This window comes from Quercus robur, chromosome 2 (genome assembly GCF_932294415.1).
Source record: "Quercus robur chromosome 2, dhQueRobu3.1, whole genome shotgun sequence".
Lineage (NCBI taxonomy): Eukaryota > Viridiplantae > Streptophyta > Magnoliopsida > Fagales > Fagaceae > Quercus > Quercus robur.
The window spans coordinates 43,437,198-43,462,619 of record NC_065535.1 but is presented as its reverse complement, the minus strand read 5'-3'; the positions used below and the strand labels follow the sequence as shown (position 1 = coordinate 43,462,619).

Here is a 25,422-nt window from a genome sequence, read left to right as displayed (position 1 = left end):
CTTTTTGAATAAACATTCACTTTAATATGAGGTCGCTTACCCTTTTTCCTAGTCGAATACTAGAATGTGCAACAGGCTTTTGCAGCTCAATATCTCTTTTCATTTGGAGATTTACATTTGGTGAGCTCTTTTTAGCAAAAAACATAAATAAATAGTGGGAAGATATATAGACACAAGTCTATGCATGTCTCAAGATCAACATAACCATTCACTAATCATTCATGACAAGTTTGAAGATCTATTTACAACAATCACATAGATTTCAAGATTTTTCCCACAGTGATATGAGTGCATGAAAACAAGCAATGCTCGAAAATGCACAAAGCCATTAGCATAAAGGTACAAGGCAAAACAAGTTTTGAGACAAAAGCTCAACAAAGTCAATCAAGCTTTTTGATTTTCTAATTTTTATGTGATTTTTGGATTTTTGACACTAAAAGCAAAAAGATTGATAAAACAAAATTAAAAATATGCACAAGTAGACAAGCAAACAACCAACAGCAAAAAACAGCAAGCAAATAAACAAACATTGTCACAAAGCATAGGAAATATTAATGCATGGACATGTTGTAATGCTTATGCATGAGTACCATTTTTCACCCACACGTCACTTGAGTTTGGGGTGATTTCCTTATAGGATTGGGTACGGGAGTTAGGGTTTTCAAACCTTCGTGAGAAGTTTTCCAAGCAGTTGGTGAATGCACCAATCATCTTCATCACGCTCATCATTCCGAGATCACCATTCTGATCTCTAGATTGATCACCCGCCCAATTTCTTCTATCATTTCTAGGTCCTCCTGACCTTTGAGGAGTTGCACTATTCTTTGCTCTCGGCTTTTGGCAATTTGGTCGAGTATGCCCTTGAAGTCCGCAATAATGACACACATAAGTTGCTCTAGGACCTCTTTGTGGTCGTGGGCGTGACTTGGCACGAGATTCAGACCTGCCCACAGATTGATTACGGGAATTCAACATCCGTTGGTTCACCACATTCGTCTTCTCCTCCATCTTGAGTTTCTCTTCATTAAGGTCAACTACAACTGGATCTTTGGCCTTTACAAACTTCACTTCTTTAGTGACATTTCCAGATGAACTACTTCCTTCGGTATATCCCAATCCGGATTTGTCTGAAAAGCTCTTTTGAGATGAGATAACATCATCTAGGTTCTTGGTGGTGACCCTCTCTATTTTAGCATTTGCTTGCACAACCTCATTCTCAAGAAATCTCACTTTTGTGTAAGTTTCGAACAGCTCACCATTCAGTATTTCTATCTCACATTTGGCCTCCCCATATCGGATTAGGAGACTTTTGTAGTCCTCCTCTGCCTTCTTCATTTTTCTCACAGCAGCCTTGGCCACCCTTGTGTACTCACCCGACTTCTCCAAGAGTGAGTTATAATTCTCTTGAAGATTTGCTGTGCTTTCATCTTCTTCAGCATCTAATTCTTCAACAATTCCTAGTGATTCATCATCACTATGTTCTCCAAGGTCTCGTACAAGCACATTCAACTCATCTGAAGACTCAACATGAGCAATAGTCATAAAAGCTGAATAGTTCCCCTCTCCATCACAGCTTTCTTCAGATTTTGAGTCAGATGAATCCGAGTCACTCAATGTCGTGGCATACACTTTGCCTTTCGATTTCAAATAATTCGGACATTCCTTCTTAAAGTGTCCATGCCCGTTACATTCGAAGCAAGTGACACCTTGTGTAGGTTGGGATTCTTTTCCATCTTTCTTTTTGAATTCCCTTTTCTCCCTTCCAAAACTTTGGAATTTTCTTTTATCATCAAATTTGCCATTATTTTTGAATTTCAAGAACTTTCTGAAATTTTTGACAAGGTATGCAACATCTTTGTCAACCACATCTTCTCCCGAAGAGTCTTGATCTTCCACTTTCTCATTAATGGTCTTAAGAGCAAGAGATTTACTCTTCCGTTGATTGGGCAGCGACATCTCACAAGTCTGCAGAGAACCAACTAGCTCCTGTATTTTGATGTCATCAAGGTCCTTGCTCTCTTCAATCGCTGTCACTTTAGCACGAAAACTTTCCGGCAATGATCGAAGGATCTTCCTTACAATTTTTGAATCCTCCGTTTTCTCCCCCAAGTTGAACTTGCTGACAACCACCTCATTTAGCTTCCCATAGAAAGAGTCAAAAGACTCATCCTCACTCATTTTGAGCTCCTCAAATCGAGTGGTCAGCATTTGCAACTTGGTGTCTTTCACTTTCTTCGTGCCTTCATAGGTGGTTTCCAAAATCTCCCATGCTTCTTTGGCAACGGTAATATGAGAAATCCTGTGAAATTCATCTGAAGACACACCACAGAAAATAGCATTGAGTGCTTTACTGTTAGCATTAGATGCAGCAAGTGCTGCCTTATCCCAAGTGGATTTGGCTACCTTAGGTCTGGTCCAACCAATCTCAACAGCATCCCAAATGGATTCATCAATAGAACACAGAAAAGCTCTCATGCGAACTTTCCAAAAAGCATAATTACTACCATCAAAATATGGAGGTGCATTTAGGGATTGAGACCGATCCATCTCAAAAGGGAGTCAAGGATCACACAATGGTAATGAAACCAATAACAGTGTACCCGCTCTGATACCAATTGAAAGTTCAAAAACGTGTATAAACACCCTTGAACGTTTAGACCCCCAAATTACAACCTAACCAATTCAAGCATTATGTCAAACAACTAGTGTGTGGAAATTTAACATAAGCTATAATATGGAATTGGTAAAAACTATCTAAGCCGAAATAAAAACACAATTCACAGCAGATAATAAAAAGGCAAAGATAGAGAGGAAAGAAGATGCAAACACAAAGACAACACGCGATGTGTTATCGAAGAGGAAACCGAAGTCCTCGGCGTAAAACCTCTCCGCCGCCCTCCAAGCAGTAAACAATCCACTAGAAAATACAGTTGGAATACATGGACAGCAATAGACCCTCCAAGCCTAATCTACCCAGTGCACCTAAGCCCTCCAAGCTTCTTGCTCCAACGAGGTTGCGCCGAACCTTTTTCTTTTCTAGCTTCCCGGATTTCGCTACTAGACCGTAGCATCAACCAATAAAGATTGGTTCCTTCCTAACTGCTTCCCAGAAATCCAAACAGCTCTCTCATAGTAATGACGATGGTGAGAATCAGGTTTGGTATAATGCCTCTCAAGGATTTGACAATGGAGAGGAAGAGAGTTGAGGAATTTGAAGAGACTCTAATGTATAGATTGTGGGTGAATCAATCTTGTTTTTCTTTAGGGTTTCTCTCTCAAAATTCTCTCTGGAAGCTCTCTTACAATCGTGGGTAAAAGGGGTATTTATACTGGAGTGGAAGAGGAATGTGAAACGTCAGGTTTTACAGAACAGGGGTGGCTCGCGGCTTGACCTCGCGGCTTGACTAAGTCGCGAGATCCAATCGCGAGATAACCGTATGGCCAGTTGTCTTGTTTTGTCCTGTAGTGCTCTAGCTTGCATGACTGTTCACCTTCCAGCATGCTTGGCACGTGTGCTGCGTCTGGCGGCTTGCAGCCGCGAGTCACCCGCGAGGCCAAGCCGCGAGTCTCTGTTTTCTTGCACACTCTTGAGCAATCTTCACTCTAACTCACTCACTACCCTTACATCAAACCCACCTAAATACAGGGTTACTAATTGCTGAATTACAAGCAAATTTGGCACGGAATAAAGCCAATTAGATGGTTGAATAAATTCAACCTTACATATATATATATATATAAATCTTTAATCATTCAAATTTATAAATCGCTCAATCTATTACTTAAAAGTAATCTCTAATTTCATTTATCCTTAAAAAACAAACCAAGAGAAATGTGGTGGTAATCTCTCCTTAGTGATGCTAGCATTTGTACTTTCTTTGGTCACAACAATTTTGCTCTCCATAGTGATTTTGTTTGTAGTTTGCAGTTTTGTTTTTCTCTTTGTTAGTAGAAAAAAAATTATAATACATTGTGTATTTGTGTGTTCATTTTTTTTTTTTTTTTTGGTGACATATTAATAAATTCAAGAATAATTTTCTAAGAATTGATTTGTCTTGGTTTGATGATAACGAGTTATTAAAAACAAAACTTGGCAAAAATGCACTTTTGGTCCTTACAATTTATGCCGATTCTCGATTTGGTCCCTAAATTGATTTCGTTCCTAGGTCAGTCCCTGATTTCAAAAAATCATTTTTATTTTGGTCCTTCCCGTCAACCCAGTAACAGAAACCTTCTACGTGGTAGATGGAATGCCCTGTTTGCTGATGTGGCGCTGACATGACCATTAAAATATTATTAAAAATAATTATTTGGCATTTTTGAATGCCACGTTAGCATTTAAAATTTTTTAAACAAAGCCACGTTAGAAAATTTATATAAAAAAAGAAATAATTTTTTTTTTAAAAAAAAACCCTTAAGTCTAATTTAATTAAAACAAATTATTACTTATCATTATTAATTTTCATAAGAACATTACAACTTGTTCTCCGTGTTCTTCCTAATCAAACCCTGCAACGAAGAACTTAAACCCAACAACGAAGATCTCAAATTAAAATCACAACAACACAAACGAAAAAAGAAAAAGAAAAAAGGAAATGGAGATCAAACACAAACATAGACCCAGATCACCAATAGAGATCAAACACAGACTCGGGTACATAAACGAAAAAAAAAAGAAAAGAAAAAGAAACGGAGATTAAACACAAACACAAACCCATATCACTAATAGAGATCAAACACAGACCCAGATCACAACAACACAAACGAAAAAGAAAAAAGAAAAAAAAGAAACAGAGATCAAACACAAACATAGACCCAGATCACAAATAGAGATCAAACACAAACGAAACCTAGATCACAACTCAAACCAAAATCATCAATAGACCCAACCACCGATCCAAAAAACAAGTTACCACCACAACGAATCTTAAATGTCATTTCCAATTTTCAATAAATATAAATTTTCTACTTTTCCACCTTTCCATTAAACACAGAAAAGAGAGAGAAGCAAAAATAACTACAAAAGGCATAAACAAGAATCAAGCAAACATAGTAACTACATACAGGACAGGTACAACTCATATATCATAAACCCAGTCTCAACAAAAATCCCAAAAATTCTGAGCATCAAAGGACATTAATAAGTAGAAGCTAAGCATGGATAATGAGGTAAACTAGTAGTAGCTTGAGCTGTAGATATCATGGCGGCGACGCTCTTCATAGGAAAAGGCGACCTCATCATTGAGATTAGAGAGAGTTTGGGTCATCAGAGTTTGGCAGTGTTAGAATTATGTTCCCTCAAAAACAATACTATGCATTTTTATTTGATAATAAAATTTTATTTTCACATTCATAATTTTTATAGGTATATTTCATTATTTAAATGAGGCATGTGATGTCTCCTTAATAGGAATTGTAAGGTTGAATTTATTCAACCATCTAATTGGCTTTATTCCATGCCAAATTTGCTTGTAATTCAGCATTTAGTAACCCTGTATTTAGGTGGGATTGTTGTAAGGGTAGTGAGTGAGATAGAGTGAAGATTGCTCAAGAGTGTGCAAGAAAACAGAGTGTCGTGGCTGGGACTCGCGGGTGGACTCGCGGCTGCAAGTCGCCAGAAGCTGCACACGTGCCAAGCATGCTGGAAGATGAACAGTCATGCTAGCTGGAGCACTACAGGACAAAACAGGACAACTGGCCATACGGTTAACTCGCGACTGGAACTCGCGACTTGGTCAAGCCGCGAGGTCAAGCCGCGAGCCACCCCTGTTTTGGAAAAACCTGACGTTTCACATTCCTCTTCACTCCAGTATAAATACCCTTTTAACCCACGATTGAAAGAGAGCTTCCAGAGAGAATTTTGAGAGAGAAACCCTAAAGAAAAACAAGATTGTTTCACACACAATCCCTACCTTAGAGTCTCATCAAAATCCCTCACTCTCTTCCTCTCCATTGTCAAAACCTTGAGAGGCATTATACCAAACCTGGTTCTCACCATTATCATCTCTGTGAGACAGTCGTTTGGAGTTCTGGGAAGCAGTTAGGAAGGAGCCAATCTTCATTGGTTGATGCTACGGTGTAGTAGCGGAATCCGGAAAGCTAGAAAAGAAAAAGGTTCGGCGCAACCTCGTTGGAGCAAGAAGCTTGGAGGGCTTAGGTGCACTGGGTAGATTAGGCTTGGAGGGTCTATTGCTGTCCTTGTATCCCAACTGTATTTTCTAGTGGATTGATTACCGCTTGGAGGGCGGCGGAGAGGTTTTTCGCCGAGGTCTTCGGTTTCCTCTTCGATAACACATCGGGTGTTATCTTTGTGTTTGCATCTTCCTTCCTCTCTATCTCTGCCTTTATATTATCTGCTGTGATTTTATTATGTTATGGCTTAGATAGTTTTTATCCTATTTCACATTATAGCATATGTTAAGTTTCCGCACACTTGTTGTTTAACATATTGCTTGTGTGGGTTAAGTTAATTTTTGGGGGTCTAAACGTTCAAAAGTGTATTGGTACACGTTTTTGAACTCTCAGGAAAAATTATGTTAATGGTTAAGGAACCAAAGACAGGGAGTAATGATTTTTCATAGATTATTAAATTGTTCTAGGCTATGGGTATTAATTGAATATTACCACTGAAGCCTACACTTGTTGTATTGCTATATGATAGGATGATTTACTCCATTATTGAAGTAGTGACTTTAAGAAAACAAGTGGGTGTAATGTAACAAGTACATACACTGAATTGGATCCGATCAAGGACACCTTATGGAGTGATCATTGTTAATTAAAAGGTTGTTCTATCAAAATTTTTTTTATTGTCCTCAAACATGAGGGGTTTGTGTATATTTATTTATTATGCATATAACTTTGATAATGTCAACTGGTGATGCCAATTTTAAAGGCTATATACAGACATGTTGGGTTATGTGTGTAATGAGTAAAATATGTAAATGCTCAACAATGAATCCACTAGTCTCTAAAGAAGATAGTATATTCAGTTGATTTTCATATTGATAATAGTATATTCAGTTGATTTTCATATTGATGTTGGACTCAAAACAAAACCGGTCGATGACATTTTTCAAAAATGTTTTTCATATATATAATATTGTATGTATGTATATATATATATATATATATATATATATATATATTTAAATAGTTTTTTTTTAAAGATATTTTGGAGTCCAATAGAAATTATGAAATCAAGAAATTAAGGGTCACATAAGCTAGGGACATGACAGTGATATTTATCTAGTCCTAGTGGCTTGTGGGAATATAGTATGGTGGAAGGACATAGATATAAAATTGTATGAAATGAGACCTCATTTGTAATTCTCTAATCTTCAGGGGTTAATTGCAATGTGTTGATGGACATTATTGCAATCTGTAGAAGTTCAAATATTTTCTTGATATGGTTGAGAATATTAAGGCGAAAATGCACTTTTAGTCCTTACATTTTGGGCCTATTCACAATTTGGTCCCTAAATTGATTTAGCTCCTAGGTCAGTCCCTGATTTTAAAAAATTGTTTTTAAAATAGTCATTGCTATCAGCCCAGTGATAGAAAATGCTGAGGTGGGAAACGGAGTGTATAGGTGGCATGTTAATCGCTGACGTGGCAAATAAAATAATATTAAAAAAACTTTATTTTGCTTTTAAAAATGACAAGTCAGCATTTTAATTAATAAAAAATAAAAATAATTAAACTGAAAAAATTCAAAATAAAATAAAATAAAATAAAACCTTTTTTCAATTTTAAATATTGAGAAAACAATTTATAGTTTCAATTTTTTTTGAACTTTCTTAACAAACAAACATTAAGTTAACACCCCTTCTCATTCTAAGCTGGCATGTCTGTGTTTGTGTTTGTATCTATTTCATTTTCTTCTTTCTTTTAAGATAAACTATAAAAATCAAAATCAAAATCAAAATAACTTAATAAATAAATATGGTGATTGTTTGTGTCTGTATCTTTTTTTTTTTTTTTTTCCAGATCCTCTCTTTCTCTGTCTCTTGGTGCGTATATTTGTTTGTATCTTTCTTTGTTCAAGCTTTCAATCCCTCTCTCTCTCTCTCTCTCTAAACCTGACTCTCTAATCTTTGGGTTTTTCTAGTTTTCTGTGGGGTGGTCGGTAATGGAGGTGGAGATCGATAATCCATGGGTCTTGGATTATGGGTTTGGTTGGAGATGGAGATGGCTGGGTTTGGTTGGAGAGGGCTGGGTTTTTCTGGGTTTGGTCGGGGTGGAGATCGGTGGTCGGGGTGGTCGTTTTTGTTGGAGAGGGCAGGTTTTTCTGGGTTTGGTCGGGGTGGAAATCGGTGGTCACGGTGGTCGTTTTTGTTGGAGAGGTCTGGGTTTTTTTGGGTTTGGTCGGGGTGGAGATCGGTGGTCGGGGTGGTCGTGGGTTTGGTCGGGGTGGAGATCGATGGTCGGGGTGGTCGTTTTTTTTGGAGAGGTCTGGGTTTTTCTGGGTTTGGTCGGGGTGGAGATCGGTGGTCGGGGTGGTCGTTTTTGTTGGAGAGGGCTGGGTTTTTCTGGGTTTGATCGGGGTGGAGATCGGTGGTCGTTTTCGTACTGTTTAGTGGACTGTGACTCGGACTGGGCTTCGACTAGGTGGATTCGGTGCTGTTGATGGCGAGTTGATGGTGGATTTGGGTTTGTTGACGATGGATTTGGTGTTATTGATGGCAGATTTGGTGTTGTTGATCGGCGGGGTGGTGTTTGATGAAGTTCTGGGTTGGTTTTCTCATGTTGGTTTTGGTTTGGGTTTGATGAATTTTTCATGTTCTGGAGGTTTCAGTGGAGGATAGGGATTTTGTATGAAATATTGCATTGTTCTGGGTTTGATTGTGCCCTTGTTCTGGGTTTGATTGTTCTTGGATTCTGAAGAACAAGTTATTGTGTTCTTAGCTAAAAAATAATGAAAGCAATAGTAATAATAAAATCAAATTTAAAAGTTTTTTTTTTTTTAAATTTAGTTTGAATTAAATTGAAATTGAAAAACATAAATTATTTTTATATTTTTAATTAAACTGATGTGGCTTTTTTTAATTCAGAAAATGCTGGCATGGCATTTAAAAAATTTTAAAAAAAAATTTATTATTATTATTTTATTAGCCACGTCAGCAAACAGTATATTTCGTTTGCCACCTCAGCATTTTCTGTCACTGGGTTGATGGCAGGGACTATTTTATAAATGATTTTTAAAAATCAGGGGCTGACCTAGGAGCTAAATCAATTTAGGGACCAAATTGTGAATAGGCCCAAAATGTAAGGACCAAAAGTGCGTTTTCGCCTATTAAGAAATAATTTTGAAAGAGTTTCAAGATAAGTCAATAACGTTCAACAAGTTATTGATAAATCTTATAGCTGAAGATTAGGATCCCTGAGGATCCCATGTCCAATCTCTCTCTTGGGTTTTAGAAGTCTTAAATAAAATAATATTTTAAAATATCATATTAGTGGTTGGCCATTAGAACTACTGTGTGATATTGCAGTTTTCTGAAAACTCAAAAAGAAATAGAGAGAGAGAGAGAGAGAGAGAGACGTGATTACCTTGGGAGGCAACACGCTTAGGTTGTTAAGAGAGGTATGCAATTTTGTTCTATTTAGAATCCATGGTTCTGTGGTACAACGATCTTTAAATGAAAATATAATTTTTGTTTTATATTGCTTCCGCAATAGCTTTCAAGCAGATTGACGGATGAACGAGTTCAACGGCGGCGGCCTCATGATTGAAATTTGAGAGAGTTTGGGTCAAATCGGAGTTTGGCAAATCGGCGGAGATGAGATTTTAAGAGAGTTTGGGAGAGAGATTTTGTCGAGTGTGAAGAGAGAAAGAGAGAATTAGAGATTGAGAGAGTTTAGAGTTTGGGTCTAATCGCTGAAGAGGTTAAAAGAAAAAGAAAAAGAATTAGGTTAATGAAAAAGAAAAAGAATTAAAAGGATAATTTTTTTTTGTTTTTTAAAAATAATTTTAATTAAATTAGATTTAAGGTTTCTTTTTTAATTTAATTTTTTTTTTATATAAATTTCTTGATGTTCTTGTGTTCTTGTGATTTGTGTTCATGTTTATGTTTATTTTTATTCAAATCTGAATTGATGTATTTTTATTTTTTATGTTTTAAATTTTGTTTTTATGTTTTTAAATTTTGTTAAAATTGATATATATATATATATATATATATATATTTAAAATTTGATGCTAACATGGATGCTAACGTCATATTTTTTATTATTATTTTTTGTCTGCATCAGTATAATTGCTACCTCAGGTTTTTCTATTACTGGGTTGACGGTAGGGACCAAAATAAAAATAATTTTTTTAAATCAGGGATTGACCTAGGAACGAAATAAATTTAGGGACCAAATCGAGAATGGACCCGGATTTCCTCCAAACCAGTTTGGAGGAAATCCTCCAAACTAGAACAACTATCACTTAATGCAATTGACACTTAAGCTTGGGTCATGTGCATTTTAACTGAAGAGTTGTTAACTCTAACAGCGTTAGTCAAATTTTCTTCTTAGACTACACTGATACACAGCCTCAAGCCTCACGCCTCTCTCTCATCTTCTCCACCTTTGTCTTGGTTTTCTCAGCAAACTCAGACCGGCGAGCTCTTGTGAGGTGGAATCTACGGTGGCCACGTGCAGCAGCCGTCAGTCTCACCGGACCAACTGGACAGCCCCTCTCTCTCTCGCTCCTCAAACCCACGTCTTAACCTGAGGTTCTGACCGGCAAGAGCTTGTGAGGCAGAATGGACGGCGGCCACATGCAGCAGTCGCCGATCTCACCGGACCATATCTCCATTCCTCCTCTTCACCCGCTTCCCACTTCGCTGATTCCACCTCATTCAGTTTCTCACTCAGCTAATGCCGCTCCCATAAATTCGCCGCCAAGGACCACCGCTCCCAACGCTCCTACCACTCCATCGTGCGAGGCATTCTCCCTAACAGTGACAAATGCAATGTTTCTCAATTTGTTCAGGTCTGATTTTCTTTAAAGATAATTATTTCCTCAAATTGGTTTCTCAGATTGCATTATATTTGAAGTTTGAATATTGAAGATTGGATTAAGCTTAGTAGTGTGTCTTTTTGTTCATTAGTTTTGTATGGGCAAGTTAAATTTTACTTCTACTCTATGAAAGAATTAGGGTTATTTACACAAGATGGAAACAAGTAAACTGGTTGATCCAATTTCCAATTCCAATGGCTCATTAATTCTAAGTTTATTCACTGCCATCTAATACTGTTTAGGCTTAGGGAGAAGGAGATCTCAATATTGTGTAATTTACACTTGTCATGGGGTATTCAAAATGCACTAAAATAATATAATGGAATGTCATTGTTACCATGCACCCTGAAACTTATGCCATTGATTAACAAAATTGAGAAATATTTCAAGAAAATATTTAGATCAAATTGAGGAACACAATAAATTCTTGGAATATTGCTTCAAATTTAAAAGAACTTGGCACATCAAAATATTTCTAAGATTCTGAGGTTGCTTACTCCCTTTGCTAAAATCTGTGAAAAAAATTGAATATTATTTTTCATATTGAATATTCTTAACACTATTGTTTTTTATTGGTTTTTGGATTTAGGAAGAAGCTCAAGTAAAACCTATTGATGGTAGTCCAAACACCCCGAGTAAACACAACAAGGAAATTAAGGCACCAATGATTGGAATGAAATTTGATTGTGATGATAGTGCATATGAGTTTTACAAACAGTATGCTCATAGAATTGGCTTCAGTGTAAGGAAACAGTATGTTAAGCGTGGAAGTGCTAGACATGTTAAGAGAAGAACATTTTGTTGTTCAAAAGAAGGTGAACGAGCTATTGACAAACGTCGTGAACAGGTATCTTTTCATCACCCAATTTCATGAATTGGTTGTTTAGCACAAATTACTTGTCAACTTCAAAAAGATGGTATGTTAGAAGTTGTTTCTTTTCACGAACAACATAATCATGAGCTTGCCCCTTCTCCAATGAAACACATGTTAAGATCAAATAGGAAAATTACACCTGCCCAACAAGCTTTTGCGGATGATGCAGAAAAATCTGGAGTATCAATAAAACAAACCATAGATTTGTTGAGCATACAAGTTGGTGGTTATGAAAATCTTGGGGTTTTGAATGTTGACTATAAAAATCATGTAAATTACAAGAGGAGAGAGGCTTTAAAGAGAGGAGATGGTCGTGCTATGATGGATCACTTTAGAAAAATGCAATTAGAAGATCCATCTTATTTTTATTCTATACAACTTGATGATGATAATCAAATTTTGAATATTTTTTGGGCTGATTCTATATCTATAGTTGATTATGGACACTTTGGGGATGTTATATGTTTTGACACCACTTATCGAACAAATTCATATGGTCAACCCTTTGCTCCATTTATTGGGGTTAATCATCATAAACAATCAATTGTCTTTGGTGCAGCTTTACTTTATGATGAAACTATAATGCCTTTCAAGTGGTTGTTTGAAACTCTTTTGAGTGCAATGTCGGGGAAACAACCAAAAACTATATTTAGAGATCAATCTGCTGCAATGGCTAATGCAATAGAAGATGTGTTTCCTGAATCAAATCACCGTCTATGTGTGTGGCATATTTATCAGAATGCTGCTAAGTGCCTACATCATATATTTAATTCATCAAGCCAATTTCGAAATGATTTTAGTAATTGTGTGTATGATTTTGAAGATGAAAATGAATGGATAGTTGCTTGGAATTACATGCTTGAGACATATGATCTAACTGATAATCCATGGTTGCGTGAAATGTTTGATGTGAAAGAGAAATGGTGTATGGTATACGGTCGACATATGTTCACTGCTGATATGAAAAGCACTCAACGTAGTGAGTCAATGAATAGTGTGTTGAAGAAATACTTGAAGCCAAAACATGGTCTTTTGCAATTTTTTGGACATTACTCTAGAGTATTGTCTGATAAGCGAAGCCAAGAACTACAAGTAGAGTTCAAAATGAGACAAACAACACCAGTTTTACTATTTGATTTTGAGATGGTGAGACATGCTGCAAAGGTGTACACTCCAGAAATATTCAAAATGTTTCAAGATGAATATGTGAAGATTGTGGATTGTACTATTTACAAGGCTAGTAAATTTGATTCTATCACAGAATACAAAGTGAAATATCAAAACAAAACTCAAGAGCACTTAGTCAAATATGAAGCCTCAACAACGACAGTCCAATGCAGTTGCATGAAGTTTAGCTTTGTGGGAATTCTATGTTCCCATGCTTTGAAAGTTCTTGACAAGAAAAATGTTAAGAGAATTCCAGCCCATTATGTATTGAAAAGATGGACACAAGATGCAAATGTTGGTTCTATTAAGGACTGTTGAGGCATTGATGTTAAAGGTAGTGCTCAAGAGTCAGTGGGAAAGCGTCTTTCTCACTTGAGTCACAAATGTCTTCAAATTAACACACTTGTAGCAGAGAGAGAGATGATGTATGAACATGTTGATAAATGTTTTGACAAATTATTAAAGGATTTGCAAGAAATGAGAATTAAATGTTGTTTGTCCTCTATGGAGGGTGAGGTCCATGGTGAAGTTGTTCCCGAGAATGTTTTACAAAGTGACGGTGGATTTGAGTCACATGTGGACATTTCTCAAGGCATATGTGGGATCAAAACAAAACCTACTGTAGGTCGTCCAAGAGGAAGGTTGAAAAGTTCATTAGAAAGGACAAAAAAAAAATCTCAAAGTAAGAAGGATCAACCCAAAAAGACTAGTGGAGCAAGACAAGTTCAATCACGTGGTGGCCAAAATAGAGTAAGTTCATTTACATTCCATTATAGAACATGAATTTGTAGGTTCATAAATTTGTTTTATGTGACAATTGTTTTTTCTTCCCACATAGGTCGATTCCTCAGTTAATATTAATTCTCACAAAGAACATAGTAATGTTGAACAACCATCACAATTAGTAGATAACATAACTCAGGTATGATGCTACTACTTACATATTTTTTCTAATATCCTATTAAACAATTACTAATATTAAAAAGTGACTCATAAATTTATTTAAATGTCATATACAGGAATCTTTCAGTTGTAGTAATTTGGTTGGACAAGACAATGTTGTTGGGTTAAATGGTTTGAATCAGGTATACTTATAAATTTTGTCTAATATCCTACTATCCAGTTTGTCACGACCCAAATCCATGAAACATGAATTTAGATGCATGACTAACTTGCTAAACTTATATAACTCCATAAACATAATTAATCCAAAATAAATTAAAACTCCAAGGAAACAATACTCTTAAATAAAACCTCTTACAAAAATCCAAACTCCACAAAGTTAGAATAATCTCCAAATACAGTGAAATCTAAAGCAGAATAAAAAAAATAACTAATAATCTTTTAAGGCTTCAAGTATTATTGACTTCGCCTAAAATTTCCATGCTCTACCTTGCACCTTACAAAGCAATCCAAAGGTTCTGTACCCCAACTAAACTTTAATCTGAAAATTGTAATTGATGGGGTGAGCCACACATCCAGTAAGTAATTATACAGAATACACAACGGAAATAGAGTCAAGCTAAACACGAGTATTTTGATTTTTCACAAACTCATTCTATGATATCAAAAATAATTATTCCACAAAGCATATACTGAATCACTTAATACAATTGTAATCACATCTTAAAATCATTAGAAAACACATACATATAATTGATCAGAGCACAGTGTCACATGTACACATCACATATTCTCACATACAATCCTGTGAGCGGATACCAACATCTAACCCCTGCTGGTGAGGGATCAACACATATTCTCATATACAATCCTGTGAGCGGATTTACACATATCTGATATGTCTGATCAATTTTAAAAAAACACTTATTTTTTGAGTCACATATCACAAAAGTAAAGTTTATACAAAATATACTAATTTACTTGATAATAACAATTATTCCAAATACAGAGGCATATTAAAGGTCACAATATCTAATTGAACATAAATCAAAGGATGCTTGACTCTCTTAGGAAAGGAATAAGAACTGAAGAGTTTATATAAATATTTTTACAATTCTTGAGTAAGTTTGAAAACTCAATTTGCTAAAAAAAACGTCTTAAATACCATTTGCAAAATAAGAATATAACTTTGAAATCACTTGGTTTTAAACAAACTTAAAGAACAAGAACCTTTTTAGAAAACTTACATTGAAACTCAATTATTTTCGGAAAATAGTTTAGTCTAAAAATCATCTTTTAAATGAGATTTGGACATTCAAAACTTATTCAAAATTCGAAGTATCTCTTTATTTAATAGTCAAAATTTCTCTTTCAATGATACAAAAATACCTTTGACAAACTTTAGAAAATACAAGTTTGAAATACAACTTTTGAAAACATTTAACTTCTATGAACCTAATGGACAAAACCTGTGCATATTATGCATAATTACTTACAACACTTGAATCTCTCTGAAAGTCCAGCCGAAACAACCTCCAAAAAGCCTCAAAACACTCTTAAATAGGACCTATCATCAATCATAAAATATACTTAATATCCTCTACAAAATATAAAGCTTATAGAACTATACAAATGGACTCACTAGAATTATACTATGCTGAACTAATAACACTTTCAGCACTAAATTAATGTTTTTTCTAATCAATAATATTTCTTGTATTAATCGAAACTCATATTGCCATGAGGAAGGCAGTAGCCAAAATATCATTGACCTAGGATTTAATATAAAACCCCAATGAAAAGGTAAGAGCCATATACTTGAATAGAGATTTGTAATCCATGGCTTGTTCTAGAGACACAGTGGGCAACCTAGGATTTAATTAAATAACTCTGATGAAAACGTGAAGGCCATATTCATGAATAATATTTGATCCATTACTATGTTCTTGGATACACACGGTGGCCCAAAACTAGGATTATATATATATATATATACCAACGAAACCACCTTAAAGTCATCCTCTAATATATATATATATATATATATATATATATATATATATATACCAACGAAACCACCTTAAAGTTATCCTAATGTAAGCCATCCTCTAATATGCATATAACCCAAGAAACACGATAAAGCTACCTAATATACAAACATCTTTCTGCCAAAACCGTAAATATATCTCAAGGTTTATAACAATATAGTAGTATTGATATGGAGTTCTCACCTTGATTTCGTAGCCCAAATCTTATGCCCCTAAACAATTTTGCCTCTTCAATTGTATGTGCTCTAAACTCCAAGGAAAAACACCTCTTAGCCTCCTTAGTGATGAAACTCTAATTTATCTTTTTCTCCACTTTATATTTTAACACTTAAGAGATGTGGGCTTGGTGGGGTAGTGGGCTGGAGTTTAAAACCAACTTCAGCTTATCTCTTTAGTTTCCAAGAGGCCCATAAAACATCTTCCTCTTTTCTTTTTCTTTTTATTTATTTATTTATTTTAATTGCCTCTCTAAATTGCATGCACTAAAACTTTGATTTTTCCGTCCTATTTGTAGCACCACAAAATTGTCCACTCCCATCTTATGGTGCACACACATATAGTACATCAACTCTATATTAAAATGGTAAGGTACGGTGATAATCATAAAAACAAAATTAGGGTATTACACAGTTACTTTCATTAGCATAGAAAATGAAATATTGATTTGTTTAAATGCTATATGTAGGAATCTTTTGATTGTGAATTTTTAGTTGGACAAGATCATGTTGGGTTATATGGCTTGAATCAGGTGTGTATAGTCGTTATAAATTTTGCTACAACTTAAACTTATATTTTCCTTTTAGTTATTTTTTTTCCATACACTTATTTTATATTTGGTGGCATATTTTGCAGGTTTTAGTAGATCCTGATATTGACAACTTTTGAAAAACATCATATTGGCTGTTTTCCTTGTGTTTTGCACAGTTTTGGACAATATATTGGCTGTTATATAACATCTAGTGGACAGAAGTTTGACAATATTTTTTGGACAGCACATCTGACTTTGACAGATTTTTGGAAAGCATATCTGACAATTTGGATAGATTTTGTGGACAGCAAAATTTGGACAGATTTTTTGGACATCACAATTTGGACATATGTGATGGGAAAGTTCATTTTTATATATTTGTATCTATGTATTTGCATATTTGAACAAGGCAGCTTTAAATGAATGCAATAGAATGATATGGATGGAAATTTAAATTCAAGAACTTTAAATTTAGCAATAGATTTGTTGAGTTTTTCTTTTTATTTGACTCTCTTTAAGATTTAGGAATTTTAAACTTAGGTATAGATTTGGTTGGCATAAAACATTTAGGTGAAACAAATATAGCCTGAATTGCAGAAGAAAGCAGCAACTTTTGTAGTAAAAAGCAACTTGGTTGGCTTTCCTCCTCAAAGTTGTAATTAGACCACCAAATTCACCTTCTTGTAGAAAGGATTGCAATTTTTTTTTTCATGATCAAACTTTATCATGATATTTTGGAATACATGTAAACAGTTCAGTTGCATTGGAGATTTTATGGTTATTTGCCCACTTGAAATGGCATCTCCTTTACATTTGATTGTTCTGTTTTTTGCTTCTTAAAAAAAAAACTGTTTTGTTCTCTTTATTTTGTCTTGTTTTATACTATTGCAATGAGTGTTGAAAATGCAATGAATTCATTTCTTAGTTGGTAACAGAACACAACTTATGGATTTTACATTTATAGTAATTGTAGCAAGATTGATTCATCTTAGAAAGTTGGAATAATGTAAACAGTTCTGTTGCATTGGAGACTTTATGGTCATTTGCCCACTTGAAATGACATCTCTTTTACATTTGATTAGTCTTTTTTTTGCTTCTCCAAAAAAAAAAAAAAAAAAAAAAAAAAAAGGTTTCTCTGTTTTGTTCTCTCTATTTTGTCTTGTTTTGTACTGTTGCAATGAGTTTTGAGAACGCAATGGATTCATTTCTTGGTTGGTCACAGAATATAAGCTATGGATTTTGCATTTGTAGTCGTTGCAGCAACTAACATATATATATACTTGGCCAATTCAAAAAATCTGTATAACGAGGCATAGTGAAGGATGTAAATTAAATATACAAAGCAACTCTAAAAAGCTCTCTTTGCCCTAAGCCAAAAAATTTGTCTCGTGGCAAGGTGTTGTATCATTTTTCTTTGCTATGAGAAAAAGATTTTATTAAAATACAAAGCAGTGAACATCAAGGCAATACAAAGGAAGAGGACTTGCTACTATCCTCATAAATTACATCAAGAAGGGCCTTGGGTCTAGAATCAACATTCAAGCTACCCCGAAACCTGTGTTTAAGAGACTAGGTAGCTAGAGAAAGAACAATTAGGCAAATTTGTAGACATAGAAAGCACTTCAAAAATGCAGCTTTTCTCCATGGGGATTGCACATCTCTTCTGAATTAACCGTCATCCCTATTACACTTATATAGCAGCTATCCTCAGTAGCGAACTGTGCAAATATTAATCTTCTTGTCCATTTAAGTCTTCTGGATCTCACTTTTAACCCTTAAGGTCCACATTATGAGAAAGAACTTAAAGTTGCACTTGTTCTGTAAACAGAGTTTATATTGTTGCTGCATAATAGCATTCTTGAGCTTAAATGCACTGTGCTTCATATGATATGGACTTGCATCTATAAAAGAAATTGAAAGAAATAAGCAGTAATTTTGCATAGAATAAAGACAATAAAATTAAACTAACTAAAAATGTCTCTTAGTTTACAGTTTTTTCTTGACCATCTTTCTATTGATTATGAAAATTTTGGAATCTGATATGATCTTTCTATTCTTTTTAATAGAAAATTTTACAACCTTTTTAGCCTCTAGAGATTTTAATGGCCAACAAAAAAGAATTCATTTGAATCACAGCAGAAACACTCAAAGCCTCATGAATATAACCAAAATTTAAAGAAACAATAATCACCAGTGGATTTGAATAGGAACAAGAGTGGTTCATAAACTCAATCAAAAATGTATATATAGAATTTAAGGTTAAACATCCCGTATTACAAACAGCTTCTTTCCAAATTAAATTGTTGGTCTAATTTTCTTTAAAATAATAAAAATTTATTGCATCCATAAAAACTTAAAAAAATATATCCATTTAAAACCAAAGGAAAGCTACCTTTCTCAGTTAAAAAAAAAAAAAAAAAAAAAAAAAAATTCAAAACCAAAACCAAATGAATATGCAAAATCTGTTAAGATAAAAAAAAAAAAAAAATAGAGCAGGCTGAACGTTCATATAGGAAATTAAACCAGATCTTACCGATTAAGAGAGAAGATGATGCTGCAGAACTGATATCATCAAGTGGGAGAAGAGATTTTAGTTTGCTCTCTTCTGAAATTAAACAGCGTTTCTCTTTAGAAATTTCATATAGGAACATCGGACCTTTACCGATTAAGGGTGAAGATGATGTTGCAGAACAGATGTTGTCAAGTGGGAGAAGAGATTTCAATTTGCTCTCTTATAAAAATCGGAGCCTTGAAAAGATGGGTGGTAGGATCGGTGGTCCTTGGCGGCGAAGAGATGGGTGGGGGATGGGAATGGCAAAGAGAGAGAAGGGATGGGGCGGAATCGGAGGAGGAACGGCGTGTGCAGTGGGTGGCTGGATTCTCTTGCTGGTTTGAGAGGAGGGATAAGAGAGAAAGAGAGAGGAGAGAGGCTGGCCATGTGCAGTGGGTGGCCGGATTCTCTTGCCGGTCTGAGGTTCGAAGAAAAACAGAGGTGTGGCTGCCGTCCATTTCGCCTCACAAGCTCTTGCCGGTCAAAACCGCCGCCGTAGATTCCGCCTCACAAGAGCTCGCTAGTCTGAGTTTGCTGAGAAAACCAAGACAAAGGTGGAGGGGATGAGAGAGAGGCGTGAGGTGTGAGGTTGTGTATCAGTGTATGTCTGACAAGAAAATTTGGCTAACACTGTTAGGGTTAACAACTCTTCAATTAAAATGGGTCATGTGCAAGGTTAAGTGTCAATTGCATTAAGTGACAGCTGTTCCAATTTGGAGGATTTTTTTGGAGGAAATCCGGGTCTATCGAGAATTAGCGCAAAATGCAGTAACCAAAAATGCATTTTCGTAAAAAAAAAAAAAAAAAAAAAAATTTCCATATATATTTTTTTTCCATCTGATCTAGGGTTAGGCATCTCGTTCCCAAAACATTCATCAAAGTCGACCTTTCACTTTCAAGTGAAATAGAAATATGATTCAGACTGACCAGAGTGTCTGAGTGAAAACAAGATGAACGGAGACGTAGAGAAGATGGTGGCGGTGGGTCTAGTGTGGGGCGCCACCAACGCCATCATGCGCCGCGGCGCTCTCTTGTGGGACCAAGCTCTCAAATCCACTCCAACACCATCGCCACAACACAAATTGCTCTCTTCCCTCAAAAACTGGTTCACTCTCCTCTCTATCTGGCAATACTCCATCCCTTTCTTCATAAACCTCTCGGCCTCCGCTACTTTCTTCGTTATTCTAAGCCACACTCCCATCTCTCTCACCGTGCCCGTCACCAATGCCACCACATTTGCTGCGACTGCCGTCTTCGGAATGCTTTTAGGGGAAGAGACCCGCTTGGCCCACGCCTTGTTTGGTACGGTCCTCATTGTTCTCGGGGTTTGGCTTTGTACGCAATGACTTTGTAACCCCCCAAAAGGGGGTTTTAAAAAAAAAAAAAAAAATTTTATGATCCATGTTATTTGGGGTTTTCAAAATGTAAAATTCATGTGGATGTGGGGTTTGCATTGTTGGGTATTTTTTTTTTCCTTTTCATTGTCATGTGTTTGTGTCTGTAATATTAATTAGTTCCTAGCTTATAGTTTTTTTTTGAGGAATCCTAGCTTATAATTTGAGGATAGGGAAATAGAAATCTGGATCTTATGTTTTTTATTGATTTGGTTGATGAAACAATATAATGGTTACATAAACCAAGTCCAGTGCCTTTATGTTTAACTATATAAGTTGCATTGTTTCATACTTGGTTAGAAAATGAGAAAAAGCTGATTATTTCATGTATTAGATAGTTCATAACTGACATAGACAATAACCTGATACAAGTAACATAACATGTTCAATAAAAATAGCCAGAGAGCGACAAAGAAACCATATTTGGTATATGAACAAAAATAAAATTAATTCAATACAAATGAAACACAAACAACAATTGAAAATTTTAGCTGGATTGCTGATCCTCATGTTAGAATTGTTGTTTAAAACATTCGGGAGGTAGCTGTCCGTTGAACCTTTTTGTATCTTTGCAGTAGTCGTAGATCATAAAGTTGTCTCTCACCCAATTTAATTGACCAAACTTAGCATAACTCAACTGTTTGTATCCAGGGGAAGTATACCAATTAGCAGCAGTGGTGTTGGAAGCACACCGACTGATGCTGGCTTATCCTTGCCACAGGCAAGCCCTTGGCCTAAATTGACTGAATTTTGCAACAAAGGGTGAACAGGTCCAGTTGATCTTTTCAAGTCCTCCTCTTGTTGCCTAGTTATCTGCATTCCATAGGCTGGAGTAGACCCTCATCCCCTGCTTATTGGGGTAAGCAATCCCTTTATTCTTGTAGTTTCTGAATACACGAATTGGTATACTGTCGACATACCACCTGAAAATGTAGTGACAAATTCAGAGTTTAGGAACAGTTGGGTTCCTGGATTTTTATTAGGAATTATGAACCTGTTGGGAGAATATAGGGAAATAAGTTCAAATGATTGGGAATGACAAAATTTGTTGAAATTTTCAGGAGGGGAAGAGAATAAAGTCATAAACATCTGTTTGGGGGAAGCCATTGCCGTTTGGAAAAAATGTCTTTCGTCTTATACAACAGGAATAAATGATTAACGGCAATGTGGTAAGTCTACTTACACTACTTCAGTGGGGTTCCAGTGTATGCTGTAGTTGTGGAAACCATCAGTTGGGTCAAACCAAGGGTAGAATTGCTGTTCCTTGCTTCCATTTCCTTTTGTGTAGATGTTTGTGTGGATGATGTAAGGTTGTCCTGAAACATTCCCAAAAAACTCGTAGTCTATTTCATCGTGGTTGCTCCCACTAGAGGATAGCTGCAGACATTTGAGAAAGGGGAATTAGCACTTTTTACCACACATTGGTTTTGTGAAAGACATGCATGCTTTAGAGCTACGCAAAGTCTTTGGATCCAATATCTTCTCCTTCCTCCCATAAGCAAGGATGGAAGGTGAGGACATGGATTCAATCCATATGGGGTGCATGTGTTGTATTTAGCCTCCGTTTGGGTACTGTGTTTTGCGTCCACGTCTAGACGCAAAACATGTTTCACCCTTTTTTTTTTTTTTTTTTGTGCCATGATTGTTGACTGGAAAGGTGTGAACAGTGCACACTTCAGCAACTTTTCCAGTACCTTTTAATCAACTTTTCAGTCACGAGACTCATAAACTTCACTATTCAGCAATTTTTTTATTAAAAATGGGTCCTACAATACTATTCACATATTTAAAAATTATTTTGCTATAGTGTTTTTCAGTTTTCAGTTTTTAGCTGTATCCAAACAGACCTTTATTATAAAAAGATGTATAATATACATCTTTTTTGACAAAGACAAAGTAATGATTTAAATGAATGAACTTACATAGTAGGCTGTCACTGTTCCAGCAGAGTTCCAGGTACCAACTTAATGAGCATTTGAATGGTTCCAAATAAGAGTGCTTGCTTTTATTGAATTGGAGTGCCTGAATACCCAAGGCAGCATGATTGATTAATTAAGCAGAGAGAAATCATTATTATATGAGCCTTTGTGTGTTCATTTCTCAGTTTCTAATATGAGATTCTATGATCTGATCATAGGTTACATAACATATTTACGTTTTGATAATTGCCAAGCTAGAATGGACTAATTTGATTCCTTTAGATTTTGTAACTAATGGAGTAATCTGATAATTTGGCATTACATGCAAAATTTTGTGTTTATGCTCATGATATGCATTATGTCTGTATTTGTTATATATGTAATTAGATGCATCAAGTGCAATGTACTTTTTTTCGCAACAAAAAATTAAGCAGATAAAGCTAACATTCAAATGTCAAATTGCATATGAGACGGATGATAAGAAGACTATTTTACCTGCAGTTTTATCCAAGACGAGTTGAAGATTATCACCATTGCCTATAACGTTGTAGACTGATTGTTAGCACCCGAAGCAAAATACATGCTCTTAGAAAACTTGGCATTGACTAAAATTTGATTTGGTGCAATTGCAGAGATGAATACAACCATTAACAATGCTCGTAACCTTGCCATTCCAACTCCAATGAACAATTATCAACTGCTTGTGTCAATCTATGGAGTTGGAATGGGATGCTTTTTTGTCTCTGGTCTTTGAGGCTTTATATTGCTCCTAAGGGGCAACGTGCCCTGCTAATTTGGAACTTTCTTTGATGATTCTTTATTCAGAATAGCATATATTGACCCGACATCTTGTCATGGTATCTCCGGAGGGAAACTTCACTACATACAATGTCCAGCTTCATTCAGAATCAATATTCTTCATAATGAAGTTACATATGTAAATTAGTCATGCAAAAAAGAAAAAAGAAAAAAGAAAAAAGAAAAGATCATTCTGATTTAATAGGGCCCTTGGAAATGGACGTTGACGGCTCTGATTGAATCTGATGTCAATGAGAGCAATGCTGATTTTAGAGGACTGGGAAAATAATTTTAACTATATACTATTTTATTGTTTGTTTTGATAATCAATAATTTATTTGCACGTGACTAGGTGGTAAGAAATGTCCATGTCAGGATTTAGGAATATGAGCAAGAATTTGGGTTTGGGGGGCAGGGTAGGTAATAACATGGCTTTCCTTTACCGTACCGTGTACGGTGTGGCTTGATTGTAGGAGTGATTATCTCAGCATTTAGAGAGGAGTGGTTCGAGCGTTAGTCTCAATAAGGCTTATATGATACACATGGTATTATCTATTGTCGTTATGTGGCATGAGGTTGATGAGGTTACACCGGATTTTTTTTTTTTTTTTTTATTTAGAAAAAAAAAAAGCTTGGCTCTCTCAAAAAAAAAAAAAAAAAAAAAAAAAAAAAAAAAAAAAAGAAGAGGAAGGAAAAGAAAAAAGTATTAGCTTGGCTTATAGCTGGGACGTGGTGGGGAATAAGAAATTGGATTGTCGTGCATGGGACCAAATGGCTGATGGAAAATAATATGCGCAAAACCATACAGCTTATTAGTATTAACTAGTAATATCAATAATTTTTATTTTTTTCAGTCTACGACCAAAAACATGAACCTGATGCTATTTCAACCATTTCACAGTCACGCATGCAACAAGTCAATGAATCTGCAGGACATTAACTAACCTACTAGATCAGATGGAATGGTGCTGGAAGGAGGTCAGAAGCCACAACCAGCTCAATACATATGTTCTGGATTCGCATTAAATTAAGATAAAAAGCCAAATTCATCTTAGCACGGCATATATATATATATATATATATATATATATATATATATATATATATATATATATCACAAAAAGGATTATCAGAACCAAACATAATACCTTAGGATTTTTTTGAATGCAAGCTTAACTTCATTAATTAGAAAGGTTGGATACATTCACTAATAATATAGGCCTTGAGTGGATATCATCAAGTATGTCGGCTTGGTTCACCTTATTAATTAGGAATGACTTTGTTTTACCTTTAGGCCCTCTTCTTCAAAAAAGTATATCATGTTTCAGTAATGCCAACTTAGTATCTGTTTTGGTATTTCCTACTTAATAAATGAGTGACACTTGTTTCAAAAAATTACATCAGATTACTCCAATAAATGATTAATTTATCTTCCCGATAGTATAGAAGATTGAGGAAATTTAAAGTTTATTGTAGCTAGGGGGTAATGCTGGTTGGAATTAGAATCTCATGCCCAAGGATATCATCAGATCTCAAACTCATTATCCCATGATGGAACAGGAGCAATAATCTATTTACTAAAAGGAATGAGGCTAAAATCTAAAACTGCTCTTAAGTTTCAACTTTTTTTTTTTTTTTTTTTTTTTTTTTTTTTTTTTCAGTTTTTTATGTTTCAGTTTTGTTATTTTAGCTCTTTAAGTTTCAAATTTTGTCAATTAAGTATTCTATTAGGCTTCTGTTAACTCTTTCCGTTTACCAACCAAAAATATGCCGTTTTGGGCTTTTATTTTTAATTTAATTCTTTTATTTCGTGATTAAAAAAAAGAAAAAAAATATTATTGTTTTTTTTAAAAAGGCAGCTAAGGGGAATGACGTTGTTTCCCTGCCCCTGAAAAAAAAAATAAAAAAATAAAAAATCACACTGGCAACTTCGGCTCCAGCTAAGTACAACCAAAGAAGGAATATAGAACAACGACAACCACCTTTGAATGAAAATGAGAGAAGTTGCA

General features: G+C 35.2%; 2 protein-coding genes and 1 long non-coding RNA gene across 6 annotated transcripts; 2 read left to right on the top strand and 1 right to left on the bottom strand.

The window, feature by feature from the left end:
* Positions 1–11,601: 11,601 nt before the first annotated feature.
* LOC126713758 (uncharacterized) lies at positions 11,602–17,191 on the top strand. The gene is made up of 6 exons (XM_050413613.1): positions 11,602–13,386; positions 13,518–13,802; positions 13,891–13,974; positions 14,072–14,137; positions 16,689–16,751; positions 16,856–17,191. Exons 1-6 carry the CDS (start codon positions 13,339–13,341, stop codon positions 16,886–16,888), a joined length of 579 nt encoding a protein of 192 aa, XP_050269570.1. The 5' UTR covers positions 11,602–13,338; the 3' UTR covers positions 16,889–17,191.
* An 859-nt stretch (positions 17,192–18,050) lies between these two features.
* LOC126713757 (uncharacterized) lies at positions 18,051–20,018 on the bottom strand. Its single transcript, XR_007651418.1, has 2 exons — positions 19,285–20,018; positions 18,051–18,652 (listed from the first exon to the last, which is right to left on the bottom strand). It is a non-coding gene; the product is annotated as an uncharacterized LOC126713757 (long non-coding RNA).
* Positions 20,019–20,127: 109 nt separating this feature from the next.
* LOC126713755 (uncharacterized) lies at positions 20,128–24,024 on the top strand. 4 transcript variants are annotated; one of them, XR_007651417.1, is made up of 4 exons: positions 20,430–20,604; positions 21,348–21,555; positions 21,758–21,865; positions 23,441–24,024. XR_007651417.1 is itself a non-coding variant. In XM_050413612.1 (2 exons), the coding sequence occupies exons 1-2, from the start codon at positions 20,253–20,255 to the stop codon at positions 21,853–21,855; spliced, it is 450 nt and encodes a 149-aa protein (XP_050269569.1). In that variant the 5' UTR covers positions 20,128–20,252; the 3' UTR covers positions 21,856–21,865. The 4 variants fall into 4 exon arrangements, 1 of the variants encoding a protein (XP_050269569.1); XR_007651416.1 differs by having other exon boundaries at positions 23,117–24,024; XR_007651415.1 differs by having other exon boundaries at positions 21,758–24,024.
* The last annotated feature ends 1,398 nt before the right edge of the window (positions 24,025–25,422 follow it).

Excerpts from the sequence above, each read along its gene's own strand:
- LOC126713758 (XM_050413613.1), top strand. The coding sequence starts at position 13,339 with ATGCAAATGTTGGTTCTATTAAGGACTGTTGAGGCATTGATGTTAAAG. Across the intron at positions 13,387-13,517 it reads TTGAGGCATTGATGTTAAAG|GATTTGCAAGAAATGAGAAT; the intron begins GTAGTGCTCAAG and ends AAATTATTAAAG. Across the intron at positions 13,975-14,071 it reads TAGTAGATAACATAACTCAG|GAATCTTTCAGTTGTAGTAA; the intron begins GTATGATGCTAC and ends TGTCATATACAG.
- LOC126713755 (XM_050413612.1), top strand. The coding sequence starts at position 20,253 with ATGAACGGAGACGTAGAGAAGATGGTGGCGGTGGGTCTAGTGTGGGGC. Across the intron at positions 20,605-21,757 it reads CTTGGCCCACGCCTTGTTTG|GAGGGGAAGAGAATAAAGTC; the intron begins GTACGGTCCTCA and ends TGAAATTTTCAG.